General features: G+C 45.0%; 1 protein-coding gene across 1 annotated transcript in view; it reads right to left on the bottom strand.

Moving 5' to 3' along the window:
* C7H17orf75 (chromosome 7 C17orf75 homolog) overlaps positions 1-15,053 on the bottom strand; it is a 198,648-nt gene that overhangs the window by 6,994 nt on the left and 176,601 nt on the right. Inside the window, exons 7-9 of the mRNA XM_078654362.1 lie at positions 11,439-11,503; positions 10,817-10,953; positions 1,182-1,285 (exon numbers count right to left, since the gene is read on the bottom strand). Of these exons, the coding sequence (XP_078510488.1) occupies positions 1,182-1,285; positions 10,817-10,953; positions 11,439-11,503 (306 nt within the window). The remainder of the gene's footprint in view (positions 1-1,181; positions 1,286-10,816; positions 10,954-11,438; positions 11,504-15,053) is intronic.

The following is a 15,053-nucleotide window of genomic DNA, read 5'->3' as shown; positions in this document are numbered from 1 at the left end:
GACGAGCATAATGGATTGTTTGACTCACCTCCTACTTATATTTCATCTGATTAAAGTTCATTTTACCCATGGTCAACAGACAATCAGAGGTCATACAGGCAGCTCTTGTTTTAGTCCAGGGATCCTATTTTTGTATGGCACACTGCCCTGATCTGTCCTAGAGCCTATATATATATAACTGGGTGCACTGGAATCATACTTAGTTCATGTGCCCTATTACAGGTAATGTGCTACCTCCAAGGCAGCCGCAAACTTGTACCTTTAGTGAAAAGAAGACCAGCTGTTTCAAGGAGCTTGTACCTTTTTCACTTCACAGACAGCAACTTGGCTTGCCGTTCTGAGGAAGACAGGGATCCTCCTGCAGGTGGGTGCAGCGAGGGACTGCATCCACCCGCAGGGAGATGTTTGGGAAGATCCATAAAGCTCAAGGGTTGCCCTTAGGGGATGCACGGACTGTGCACCACCTCGCTTTGGTGCATAGTCACATACATGCCAACATTTTAGAAGAGGAATTTGGGAGATATCTATTAAAAAAAATCAGGAGAATGTATTTCCCCTATTGACTTCTATTGGGGCCGGAATCGTGTTACTGCAAGTCTGCTGCTGCAGGATTGGATATTAGAAACGCAAATATACGTATTTTGTCTTACCTGTCATGAGCACGAGAACTCACTATGGCAGGCAGAAACAAGTGTTGTGCACTGGCCTGCAGGAGTAGGTTACTGGCAGTGCATACTACGCACTACACAAGACAGAGCCCTGTCAGCTGAAGCCTGCAGAGGAATCTGGTTTTTGGATGCAGGAATCGGGAGGCGGGAGACTAGCCTTGAAATGAGTAGTCTCCCACCTGAATCGGGAGGGTTGGCCTGTATGTAGTCAGTGCACCTTCTAACAGCGTCTCTGCCTTAATGTCTGTGTCTGTAATGCAGCAGAGGCAAAAGGTGTTTCGTAATTTCCATGGGTCCACGTCTACATATAAATGAGGGAACACCCTTTTGAGATTGCCCTAGCAAGGGCACAATCTGTATTATTCAATGGGATGAACAAGCGTGATACCTAAGTGCCCATGGGTACAGAAAGTACACACCCACCACCTCCCGGGGAACTCAGTATAAAACAGTACCAGGTGTATATTACTATTGCCTTCATTTACAATAAAGCACAAATATTTGAACATTTACCTTTAATTTGAAATTTTCTAATTTTTGTCGAAAAAGAAATGGATTTCCACCTTCAGCATGGTTTAAAAAGGACTGCGTCCAGTCCTCACAGAACTTGTTGCTTTCTGTAATAATCGAAAAAGGTCAAATGAGGTTTTAAATTAATTTGGAAAATGTAAAAACAGCTTTCATCAGCAGAGATGTCCAATATAGTGTACGTACAAACAAAACCAGTAAAAACTAGGCCCAAATATGGGAAGATAATACATACAACACAAAAACAAAAAAAGGTTGTGAATACCGCTTGTTTTTAGGGAGGGAGCTAGATAAGAATAGCAGTACCATAGTGCTATTTGGAAGAGGCAATTTATGAAATAACAGGAACACCATAGTGCTATTTGGATGGGGTGAGTTATGTTTTTTCTTCTAAAAGATGTGAGGTCTAATCTGTAGCAGGTTAAATGAGCAAATTCTCAAGCCTCCAAAAAGGTACGTACAATATCCCAATCTAATAGTGCAGTTCCAGTATATTGATTTATTTTCGAAAACACAACATTTAATGCTTGGTGGTACATGAAATTGGCCTGTAATGCTTTATATGTACTGTGCAGGAAGCTTTGGAGAAGAGATAGATCACTTGCTGCAGCTTCTTAGTTTCTCCTGTCTTCTCTAATAGATGATACGACCAGCGCTGTAGTTATTAATATAACAAAGAACTTATTAATCAAATAACACACCTTTGCCAGCGTCACCCATTTTCCTCAATGTCAACAGCCTGCTACTGTGCCTTGCCAGCTTACATGACTTCACACTTCCAGTCCTGGAGTAAAGATATGGTATGATGGAGCTGCTTCTAGGAGTCTCATGCTTGTACCATAAAAGCAAGGATTGGGTATATTGAGAGGTCGCTGGATCTGTCTCATTTCCTTCCACCCATTTATCATTTTGATGTTGCAACACCACAGGGTGATGGCCTAGACCCTCCCAACAAAGATGTGTAGATATCTCCATTTGTTCAGAGGTCTACCCTAGGCAACTCCTGGCCACAAATATCAACTCCTGGGAGAGTCGCACTCATATGCGATTTTGTTCTGAAACTACTGTGTTAAATTGGGCAATCTTTTCAATTTCTCCATTCAAACACCCGAATAGCATCATATAGAGACAGGCATGCCAGAGACAGCACAGTGATACTTAGCCTGCATGGAAAGGGTCACAGACTAAGAGGCAAAGGTTCAGGCACTTCTATATGCAGGTCTGTCCTGTGGCAACATCCAACCCCACAAGAATCCTGACTAGAGGAGTCGTGAATTTCAGGCAAGAGCCATGAAACAACATTTTAACATTTTCACTAGCTAAGTGTCCACAAAACAAACATGGCTGTTATATAACGCATTCTAATATGCAAAGCAGAACCAAGCTTAGTCCCCTTTCAAGAGCACCCTTTACATGTGACCTTTATAACAAGGTTATATTGCCCTCAACTTTCAGAAACCATAAGAAAACGGGTAACCGTGGAAACAGAGAAGTGAACTGGTCCAGGTTTCAACCTTAGTCACTTGACTTGGATTGCCTAGCTGGTTAAGTCACAGAGGATAACGTTACCAATGCATCCACAGTGTTGAGTTCTGACCAGAACCAAGCTATTCCATCATTGCAAACGTTTGTGAGTTATTTGAGCCTCAGAGGAGGATACAGAGCTTTCCAACCTAAACCTATTCGCATGGTCGCCTTCATTATTTCCAATCTGATGGGTGTGATACATGTTCAAGTGGGGTTTCTGACGACTGAGACCCATTCATCCTAGCTGCTTTCTTTGCGACTTCCCTTATGCTGCAATAAAATGACAGTAGTGTATATTCTCCTAACACCAGAGGATTCCTTGATGAGGTATTGGGGGTGTATGGGGTGTGTTCTGCCTTGATGTCTTTACCCCTACAGAAAGAGAGCCTAAGAAAAAGAATATTCATGGGAAAAAACTGCATACCACAAAAGTGGACTCATGTGACAGGATAAAGCGCCGGTAGTTCTTTTAAGATATTACATTCATAATTGGGCTGCAATCTGAATACACCCTAACTCTGATCGCGAGGTCTACTGATTGACTCTATAGCAAAACTGGTGCCGATTCAGCCTGATAGATCTACAGGCTTACATGCCTCCAGGAACAAGCATAACAGCAAGTTCCTTCAACAACAAAAAAATAACTCACAGGTTCATATTAACATATTTACAAGTAGCGAAGACTCGGTGATACTTGATTAAAACATTTTTATTTATTTATTTATTTATTCAAAGTTTTATATAGCGCGAACAAGATCCTTACAGATATCAGAGCGCTTCATAAAGACAGGGTAGTGGCAGTAGGAGTGAACAGAGATAATGGGAGCAGTATAGTAGTCGCTAACATGATGGGGTAATAGTAACATACATAAAGCATATCAAAATACAGTCAGGTAAACAAGTAATATAAGACGGCACAAGTCATTGATCACACTACAGGGGTGTACAGGTGCTACTTGGGTGTGTGGATGGCTTATACCAAAGTCTTAGTGTAGCGAGAACACTGAGTGGGGGCATCTGGAGAGTGAATCAACGTGTATCATATATTGGTAGTGACAACATCAAGTTAGAGGTATAGTGCCAGAGGACAAGGTGAACAGTGATACAAAGTAATGCAGAGTCTCTGATCCAGCACCAATCATGTTCAGGAGATCTTGGCCAGAAGGATGGTTTTCACCTCTTTCTTGAAGAGTGCAGTGGAGGAGATCCGCCTAGTTTCAGGCGGGAGCGCGTTCCAAATCCTGGGTGCCCTTCCAGAGAAGGAGCGCTTGTATGTTTTCTCTTTCCGGAATCTACGAGGTTTCAGGAGTAGGTTTTTTGTGCTTCTATTGGACCTCGAACCTCCTGAGATAGACAACTTTTGAGCGAGGTAGTTGGGTGCATTGTGGTGCACAGCCGCGTGTGTCATAACTGCAATTTTTAGCTGTATTCTGGCTTCAAAAGGCAGCCATTTTAGAGACTTTAAGTCTGGGGATATATGCGAATGTTTTCTTGAGCCAGTAACGAGTCTTGCTGCAGCGTTCAGGGAGGCTCTTAAGGGTGCAGTTGTGGATAGCGGGAGTCCGCTGAGGGCCACAATTCCGTAGTCTATTCGAGGGATGACTAGAGCTTGTACAGCAGTTTGGAAGTCTTCGGCAGGGAGGAAAGGTTTAATTTTCCGCAGTGTGTTGATTTGGAAATTAGCTGCTTTTGTGGCTTTGCTGACGTGCTGCTGCATGTTGAGCTTGGCATCGAGTGTGATGCCTAGGGATTTCGCCGAGTCCACGATGGTAGGTTGGACATTGAGTGCTGTTAGGTTATTGAGCCATGTTTGGGTGGTGGAAGTTTTCGCCGGGGGTGAGATGAGTAGGAACTCGGTTTTCAGAGCATTTAGTTTGAGGTGATTATCTGCCAGCCAAGATTGAGTGTTAATAAGCGTGGAATTCAGATGTTTGATATCTTCCGGAGATTGTAGCTTTAGGTAGAGTTGTGTGTCATCGGCGTACATATGGAATTGGACATTGGAAGCTTGAAGTAAGGTGGCGAGCGGTTCCATGACGAGGTTGAACAGTGTGGGGGAGAGGGAGGATCCTTGTGGAACACCCAGATCTGCAGGCACAGGTGTGGATAGCACATTGTCGATCTTGAACTTCTGTGACCGATTGTGAAGGAAGGACGAGAACCATTTGAGAACAGTTCCCGATAGACCCATTCTAGTGCTTAGCAGCTCCAGCAAGTTCTCATGTTTGACCGTGTCAAATGCTGAAGAGAGGTCCAGAAGGATGAGGAGGCAGGACTCATTGCGATCTAGAATTTGGAGGGCGTCATCAATTATGTGTGTCATAGCTGTTTCCGTGCTATGTTTCGCTCGGAAGCCTGATTGATGAGGGTTGAGGAGGTCAAATTGGTCAATGTGTTTAGTTAGTTGTAGTTGGACACATTTTTCCAGCAGTTTGGCCAGGGTGGGGATATTGGTGATGGGCCGGTAATTGTTTAGGTCAGACGGATCAGCTGTAGGTTTCTTGAGTATGGGCGTGACTTGCCCCACCTTGAGGGAGTCCGGAATGAGGCCTTGTTGCAGGGAGCTGTTGATGATTTTGGTCCAGAGAGGGAGGAGCAAGGGGATGAAGTCTTTTACAGCATTAGCAGGTAGGGGGTCTGTGAGGTGATTAGAGGGCTTCAAGGTGCAGAGCAGTTTGCGTATTGCTTCTTCCGAGTAGGTATCGAAGTACAGCCAAGATGCTTTGTTTTTAGGTTGAGTGTAAGACATTCTGGTGTTGTTGGGGAATCGGCTTACATCCATGATGAGGTCATTTCTTATGTTGTCAGTCTTTAGCTTAAAGAAAGCAGAGAAGGCTTCACAGTGTGGGGTGTCGCTTGTTGTGCTATTTGATTGTAGGGGTTGAGTCTTTGTTTGGGTCTTGATTAGTTCGAATAGCTTTCTTGGCCTGTTTTTTGCTTGGTCCAACTGGCGGCTAAAGAAGTCCGCCTTTGCGCGCTTTATTTTCCTAAAGTAGGCGTTTCTCTTGTTCTTAAGCCTTTTGAGGTGCAGTGCAGAAGGGTCCGATCTCCAGGTGCGCTCTGCCATTCGCATAGTACGCCTGTCGTCATTGAGTCTATCATCATACCAGGGGTTAGAAGTTTTGGTGGAGACTCTCTTCAGTTGCAGTGGGGCGACTTCATTGACTACTGTGTTCATAGAGTCAAGGTAGTGGTCCATCAGTGATTGAACATCCGAGGCACCTGAAGGGGGAAGGAGGAGATTGCCGATGTGGGGGGGCAGGGTAGAGGGGTTAAGGTTCTTCATGTTCCTTTTCCATGTTTTGGATTTGATTGGTTGAGCTGGGATAGGTTTAACTTTTTCATAGATAAAGAAGGTGATAATGTGGTGATCAGACCAGTCACAGGGTTGAATCGCCTCCAGTTGTGTTGAGTTCTCTTTGGCAATGATGAGATCGAGTATCGAGCCTTTGTCGTGTGTTGGCCTATCGCATATTTGGGTGAGATCAAGCGCATTAAGGAAACTTTTGAGACTATTTACCACTGTGTCTTTCTGATCGTTCCAGTGAAGATTGAAGTCACCCAGGTAGACTTGGGTTGTCTGCCGACCGGCATTGGAAGTGATCATGTCCATGAGTTGTTGAGTGAAAATGAGATTGTCACCAGGCGGGTGGTAGATGAGATGTAGAGCACAAGCTTGTTTGCCCTCGCTGGTGATGTCGAGGCAGAGGAGTTCACTGGAGGAGAGGGAGGGGGGGGGGGTGATTTTAGTAACGGAGAGGTTGCTCCTAAAAATGCATGCAATTCCCCCGCCCGTCTTGCCAGGAGCCCTGTCCAGCCTAATGATATGATAATTGGGGGGGACTAGTATGTCCATAATCAGGGTAGAGGCTTCAGTAAGCCACGTTTCCGTTAGAATAGCTAGGTCCAGATCCCTAGCTGAGACGAGATCAGCGATGTCGGAGGAGTGTCTCTGGGCCGATCTGCAATTGAGTAGGATGCATTTGAGTTTGGGAGAGAGAAGGGTGGTCGAGCTTTCTAGTGTGAGGGGAACTTTTCTGAGGTTGTTAGGGACGGAACCTCTATTGTTGAGTGTTGGGAGCCTCAGAGGGTTTGTAAGAATTGTAGGTATGGGGATGTGTGCGTTGGATATGTGTTTTTCCGGACCTGGGCCATAAGAGCGTAGTAGAGAGCATAATTCACGGTCCGACAATGGGTTGAGGGCACGACGGGGGCGGTGGGCGTTAGTGCAAACGGGGGTAGTCGGCCATCGCGGGTGTCGCTGGAGGCGAGGGTATGTAGGGAGGGTGCGTCGTTTGTAGGGTAGAGGGATGGATGGAGGTAGACTGGGCTGTGAGGAGAGAAGCTCTTTGATTGCGTGGACATCTTTTTTGATTTGTAAAATATCCTCTTTGACTTGCTGGAGGGTGGATAAAGTCTGGTCAGGAGGTGTATTGGGGATGGGGTTTGTGGTGAGAGCCATTGGTGACTCGATGAGTAGTGCGTTGGAAAGCAGGCAGGGTATCGAGGGGGTGGATATGCTGGCGTTGTTGGAGTGTTCTGCAGTGCTAACGAGTGGGATGGCATTCAAAGTGGGGGCCTTTTTTTGGGCGAGGGGTGTGGGTGAAGTAGGTGAAGTGGGCGGTAGGTGAGAGGCATACGTAGTGACGTCAGTGGGAGACGGTGTCGGTGGGTAGAAGAGTGATTGAAGGCTGCAGACAGTGGGGGAGACAGGGGGGTAGTGAGGGCGGAGAATAGGAGGTGGGAGAGAGGGGGATGCTAAGGTAGGGGAGGCGGTGTGTTCTGTATCTTTTGTTGGGAGTGTGAAAGTGTCTTGGGTGAGGGTGGGGAGGGAGCTGGGGAGGGAGAGGTGCCCGCCGTGGGGGGGATGGGAGTGGGGGGTGGATAAACTCCGAATGGTGGTGTGTTCAGATGGTGGCTTGTGAGTGAGAGTTATTGTGTCAAGTGTGAGAGACTCGTGGGTGGGAGTGGGGAGTGAGCTGGGGAGGGAGAGGGGTCTGCCGTGGGGGGGAGGGGAAGAGGGGGTGGATAAGCTCCAGGCGATGATGTGTTCAGATGGTGGCGTGTTGTGAGTAGGTGTTGTTATGTCAGGGGGGAGAGGGGTGGAGGGGGTGTGAGTGGGGGTACGAGGGGGCCTGTTAGAGGGGCGGCTAGTATATGAGGTGGGGACATTTGTGACTATTCTTGGGGAGTGTGGGGCGTTAACCGCAGGTGGGTCATATACTGGGGTGCTAGGGGTATAGATGTTGTAGGTGGGGGCTGCGACGTCAGGGGTGGTAGTGCTGGTGGAGTTCTGGGTGGGGGTCCGCAGCTTGGAGAGGTGTTCTTTGAACTTGGGGAGCAGGTTGTCTAGTAGTTCCAGGTTCTTATCCGTGGATTGAATTAGGACAATCCCGTTATTGTAGATAGTGATGGTGGTCCTGCCAGGGAAGAGGTGGGAAGGTGTGATAGAGAGAGTTAGGCCGTGAGTTGTTTTCCTGGTGGTGGAGACGGTGAGTAGAGATTGGAACACTTTTCTCCATTGAGCTCTGCGTGAGGTGTGGAAGATGATATCAGTATTCAGGGCTCCATTGCCCGGTGAGAAGTAGGTGTCTGCAAAGGGTGTTTCAGGGTGCGATCTCAAGAAGTTATGTTTAAAACGTTTAGTGGCTGGGGTAGATAATTCTGAAAGTGTGCGTGCCGTTGAGCTCCATTTTAGAAAGGCTGTGATGTTGGGTGTAGGAGATAGGACGACAATCAGAACTGTCAGCCGCTAGTTACAGTGCAGAGGAGAGACACTTGAGAGTTACCAATGTGTAAGAGGTTGAAGTCAGTGCACTCCAGAAACAACAGTGCGTAGGTGCAGCTTACATAATGTATCCTATATGCGGGGTAGCAGTCAGCTTACACCATGTAGAAAATATGAGAGGTAGACCCAGTTAGGTGGAATCAGATTTACCCATCAGAATGTATGAGGTAACAGTGGTGTAGTCGAGGTGTAGAAGGTGGTTGGGTGCAGCTTACATGACTAGACGCAGTGAATGAGGTAGTAATAATAATCAGTGCAACATCGTGAGGTATCATACATCGAAGAACCAACACATAAATGAGGTAGTGAACAGTGAGTGATAGGGATAAGGGTGAGATAGGTGCAGCTTACCACATATACAGTATGGGGATAGCGCTAAACTATTAATGAATTACTGAGTCCGATATATGTGCAAAACAAATTACAGCAATAAAAAAATACGACAGTAGGATATGAGGTAGCAATCAGTGCACTGTCAGTGAGTAACAGTGAAGATGGGTGTATGTTGCCTAAGGTGTAGGGTAGCAGTGGTAGTATAGTATAATACTGCAGTAAAAGGCGGATCCTAAGCACATCAGGAGCTCTAGGTTACATGAAGTGTAAAATACAATGGTAATAAATACCGCAGTAAAAGACAGACACTTAAAAACACATAGATTTAAATAAGGGGCTAAGTGGGGACTTTGGTACCGATAGTAAATAATAGTCCAAAGGACTAGTCCATGATGGCCGCCAGAGAGAATAAAAGTAGTTTTAAAGATGGCCACCAAGTAGGGAGGATGTAGTCATTAGTCCTCTTTTAGTTGTTGCTGTTTTGATAGCCGGGCAGAGCAGTTTCACATTCAATTCCGGCTGTCTCAGGGTCCTGCATACCAAAGGGAGTCTTATCTCTGATTTGTTATCTGAAGAGGGGCTGCTGAGGGGCCTCGTGTGTTCAGGCGGGGGTAGAGTGTTCAGTTTATGGCCCCGGCCATTTTGAGTACAATCGAGTACAATTGAGTACAATTTGCACACCTTTATAGCCCAACACAACTCAGAGTGGTGCCAGGCCGCTGTGATTAATGGGTTATAAGATAAAAACCAAAGTGTATCTTTAGTATCAATGTCAATAGCTACTGTAATTCTGTGCCAGGGACGATCTGAGGATTTCCCCATAGACTGACATGAGCATGGTGCCCAATGTTGAACTCATTTCTAGAGCTAAGCACTGGGGAGGGGGAGTTCCATTTATCTGGAGTTGATTCTGTGGCCCAGAATGTGCTTGACATTTTTGTTTTTCACTAGTATTCATAGTTGTGTTTGTTGAATGCTATTTTAGGTGTAATTAAGTTATTTTCTTTCATAAACTAAAGCAATACTGGGACGTTTAACACCATTAACAATAATTACTGCGTAAACCGTTTTTGGGAGACTACTCCACTATTCTGGGAGAGTCCATAGTACGCAACTATGATGTTAACTATTTGACAACCCAGCTGGAGTTCCACAGCACTTTGGAAACAGGACACCATCAATTTAGAACATAATTATTTTTGGCTAATTCCCAGTTACCTCAGACTGCCCTAGGATCCTAAGAAAAAGTCACACAGGTGGCAACACCTTAGTTAGCAGGAAAAGTGTGTAGGAATAAAAGCACAAGAGGATTTTATTTAGAAGGGGTTTATACCCACATGTAGACAGAAAAGGATTACACAAAGGTTGACAGTGAGTAATTATTTCACATCATAACACACAGAGTTGGTGACACCTAGGGATTTGTACCGCCAAGGAGAGCATTATGATTAACAGAGTGCGGTGAGAGTAGTAGGATAAAAAAGATAGTAAATACAGCCCAAATACATTATTCCTCTGAAGGCTTTACATTACATAGTTTGGTTTGAACTTGACACTGTTCAACAAAATGGGGACATGTTTGTTGGGGTTACCTACACAGTGCTGTCTGTGACAAACTCAACCATCCTTGAATTCAGGCATTAGGGACACACATAAAGGAACAATAGTTAAAAAAAAGTGCTTGAATTGAAAGCACAACCCCTAACCCCCCAAACAGTCTACTGTGATCTCTAATAGATCCATGTCATAGGTTTTAACCTTACAAAGTCAGTGGTAGAGAATGTTCAGCAAATCTTGTCTGGCGAGCCCAGAAAGGGAGCATCACATGTCCCTTTCAGATCTGTGTTCTGCTGGTGTGCAGCAGTTTCCATTCCTGTTTGTACAATCAGGTATTCCTAAACTGCAGCTGGGAAAGAAAGATGGCCCTTTGAGGTTTTACATTATCTTAATTTGTAACCAAGGACACCTTTACCTGCATTGTGAAAGCGAGGGCGTGGGCCACTGCAGTCAATTACAAGGGATTTTTGTGGCTCTTCGGTCATAGCTATGCACAGTGATGCCATTGTACCTTCCTGGACCAGGCCTTGGAGACTGGCAGCACTTTGAAACCTAGCAAGAAAAACAGGATTTTACAGACTAATCATATTTTGAGCCTGACCTACGTTAGAGAAGACATTGCCAAGGTGTTTTCACTGAGTAAAGGAAGTATGTAAGTATTGGAACTGCTATAGCATGAATCTTGCCTGGACAGCAACAGAGCACTACAGATTAAAGGAGGGAGGGGTTGGGAGGCAATAACAAGTCATATACATCAAGTGGGAAGAGCACGTCTTGAATTGTACAATTTCCTCACCTTTCAAATATTTTGACAATCAAATTATATATTTCATGTATTTAACAATTTGAGGTACACGGAGATTAAGTGATCTCTCCAGTATCTTAAAGTTCCCTGTCAAGTGCTGGAGCAGAGATTAGAAGGCAAGTGCCCATGTTCTCAAAGGCTGTGTGCACATGGTATGTGGATCAGTTAATGAAGATTTATTGCAATAAAAGACTTCTGTCATTTAGCACCACAAAAGAATATTATTATATACCTGGCAATGTCTTTCTTTGTTTGATCATTCGATTCTTTCACTTCAACCGGAGTTGAGCTTAAAGCCTGGCATAAAAAAAAATAAAAAAAAATCACACCAGGCAGTTAATGAATTTCTTAATTCTGCTTGTTTACGAAACAAGAAAACATTTTAAAGGATTTTTATATGATGTTAAAATATGTACTGAACATGAGAGCGCCCTCACTGGCATCTGCAGTTTTCCCAATAGCTGCTGTAAAAACTTTAATCCATATGTACCGAATATAGGAAATACCTTAGGAAATTAGTCCATATTTGAAAATGTCTTTGTCAGGGGGAAATAAAAATACTTCTCAATCTGTAATCAAAAAAATGCAATTCAATCATACAAGAGCAGAAACATGTATTTCCCCCTGACGAAGAGCCTTAGGTTGGAAATGCATTAGGGATTGTGTATTACAATGGAAATTACGGAGGATTACCAATGAATTACATGAATACCAAGAGAAATAAAAATAGAATCCACAGGAATAAAAATACGGTTTCATAAAGTTTATTCAAGAAAAAAAAGACAAGCCCATAACGGTGTGGATGTCTGTAGTGGTGCCGGGTCTTGAAACCCAGGAGGACGGTAGAAACTGAAAATATACTTGTAGCCCAGTTGTGACAGATACTGTGTGACCATTGACAGGCACGCCACAAACGTCATCTAATCTTATGCATCTACTTCACGATCATGCTTGCAAGAATAATGTGGGGTGGTTCTGTTGACTTTCATTCAAGAAAATACCCCCCCTCCATATCTTAGGGACATATAGTGGAAGGGACGTCTGTAGATATTAAATATTTTGCCATTGGAGTAAAGTTTGGAAAGGTTCCATGTCCTAATGCACATGTCCACCTCCCTCCCTCCTCAAGTCACGGTTCTAAATGTAGACGGGGCAGGCTACTCATAAAACAGATCACTTGCACAGATTTCCAGAACTACTGCAGGAGGAAAATACATAGTTAGGAAGGAGAGGCAGCACTTAGTGGGTGAGAAGAAACTCCTCCTGTACAAAACCTCAGTGGTGCAAACTGCAACGGCCGCCTGAATGTGTGCTCTAGATCTGAATATATGCGCAAATTATGAAAAATAAGGAGTGGATATTGTATTCTCACGAAGTGCAAGCACAGCAGAGCCCAGTGGGGAACTGGAAGGGAGTGTGGCTGTGAAACATTGTAAATAGGGGCTAGTGCTAAAACGGGTGCGGTTATAGTACTACAGCCAGGGTCTAAGGGATCTTTACTATAAGTGAACCAATCATTAACTACATTCGCCTCCACTGTTAAACCATGGGGTAGAAAGTAGAAACATGGAGCTGGGCAGCCAACTCAAGGGAGCTGCTGATCTGCCAAAGCATCTAACATGTTTGGCTAGTACAAGGCTGGAGCCGAATTGTAAACAGGGTAATCACGCTGTCAATATTTAGACAGAATGAATTGGATCGAATCAGTACACCTCAGGGTAATGATACTTTTTTTATTTTAAATATGTATTTAATGGCATTTCTGTATACAAATATAAATATGTTGACAAGAGCAATAGACAGTTCAACAGAACATCATCAGGCCTCATATTTATTTATTTTAATTTATATACCTGCGTGCAACTACCCCCAAGGGTTTACCGGCGCCAACAGAGAACGGCAAAGGAAGGAGAGACCTATTGGTCGAAAAGCCATGTTTTAAGGGATCTGCGGAAAGAAAGAAGGTCAGGTTGCCTGGGATGGAACAGTGGGAGAGCGTACAATAAGGTGGGACCAAGGTAGGAGAAGGAGCGCCCTCCCATACGAGAAAGTCTAACTTTTTGGAACACGAAATTTCTCTTGGGTGGAGGATCTATGAGTGCTGGAGGGAACGTATGGGCAAGCTAGATGTTGCAAATAGCGGGGGGACTTCGCATGCTTGATACGAAACATGTAGGTAAGGGCCTTGAATTTAACCCGTTTCTCCACTCGAAGCCAGTAGAGATCTACCAGCAGCCCGGAGGTTGATGCAGTTTTGGGGGCTCGGCAAAGCAGTCTAGCAGCGGAGTTTTGTACTTGCAGCAGTTTACGTGTTACATCGTTGTTAACACCCAAGTAGAGAATATTCCCGTAGTCCAGCCAAGAAGTAACCACGGCTTGGACCACGGTATGCTGGGCATGGGAAGGGAGCATCCACACGATCTTCCTCAACCATTTCAGAATGGTAAAGAAAGCAGGTGGCAGTAGCCCCAGTAACCTGCTGCCGCATAGAAAGAGAATCATCAACAATGAAACCAAGGTTGCGCACCTGAGTGGATGGTTGTGGGAACATACCCGTTTCTGGCAGCCAATGTTGAGGGCCCCAGAGACCTCGATCCTTGCCCAGGATCAGGACCTCTGTTTTATCGCCATTAAGTTTTAAAAAGTTGGCATTCATCTAAACCATGGCTTTACTGAGGCCAGATCTAAGTACAGAGGGCTCTGAAGTTTTTCCAGCTGAGAGAGAGAAGAGGATCCGGGTGTCATCAGCGAATGAGAAAAGCGACAAACCAGATTCCTCAACCAAATCTGCCAGCGGTCTGATGTAAATGTTGAACAGCAGAGGGCTGAGAATCGAACCCTGAGGGACCCCATAAGGTAGAAAGTGAGGTTTGGATTTAGAGGTGGATGAGAAGACCTGAAAGGTGCGGTCAGCGAGGAACGAGCTAAGCCAGTTCAAGGCCATTCCGGTGACACCAGCAAATTGGAGGACCTTTATGAGTACAGTATGAGAGACCGTATCAAAGGCCGCACTCAAATCAAGCAGTACCAAGGCCATGGTGTTGCCCGCGTCGATGTTGTTTCGGAGTACTTCTGTAACCCCAAGCAGGGTGGACTCGGTAGAGTAACCGGTCCTGAAGCCGGACTGGGAGGGATGCAAGGGTCCATTTGTTTCTATAAACTTGGACAGATGACCATTAATGTGTCTCTCAAGAATCTTTGAGAGCGCAGGAAGGAGTGAGATTGGACAAAAGTTAGAAGGGAGGGCAGGATCAGCGTTAGCCTTTTTTAATAGTGGGATAACCATTGCATGTTTCCAATCTAAGGGACAGTGGAGGTCGTTAGGCATGCGTTGACCAGTTGAAGAATGTGGTTAAGAAAGGGTGGATCCATTTGACGTAAAACTGCAATGGGCAGTAAATCACAGGGGGATCCCGATTTAATTTGACTGAGATGTATCAGTGTTACCATGTCCAAGAGTGGCCAAGTGTCAAGGGTGATCACATTGGTCTGGTCAGTGTAGTTTTCGGGCACTAAGACAGGGCCATCAGCAGGAACAGTGGATAGGGGAGAAGAGACAGGGGCAGTGCTAGCCAGCGTCGCGTAAATAGTTTCCACTTTAATTACGAAGAATAGAGCAATATCCTCGCATTGTGTTGCATTAAGACTGGGAGGTGGTAGCGTGGCAGCAGAGCCAGATAGATCCTTAACCATGTTGAATAAGATTTTAGGACAGTTATTAGCCTGTTAATAGATGTGGAAACATAGTAGGCACGTGCAGCCCTACAAAGAGAATGATAGGCCAGTTTGCTCGTAAGGTAAGCGGATTTGGCTTCAGCTGCATAAGTCTTTTACATTTGGTTTTCTC

The sequence above is a fragment of the Lissotriton helveticus genome, chromosome 7 (genome assembly GCF_964261635.1).
Source record: "Lissotriton helveticus chromosome 7, aLisHel1.1, whole genome shotgun sequence".
NCBI lineage: Eukaryota > Metazoa > Chordata > Amphibia > Caudata > Salamandridae > Lissotriton > Lissotriton helveticus.
Note: the sequence above shows the minus strand (reverse complement) of the source record. Positions and strands in the feature narration are given on the sequence as shown.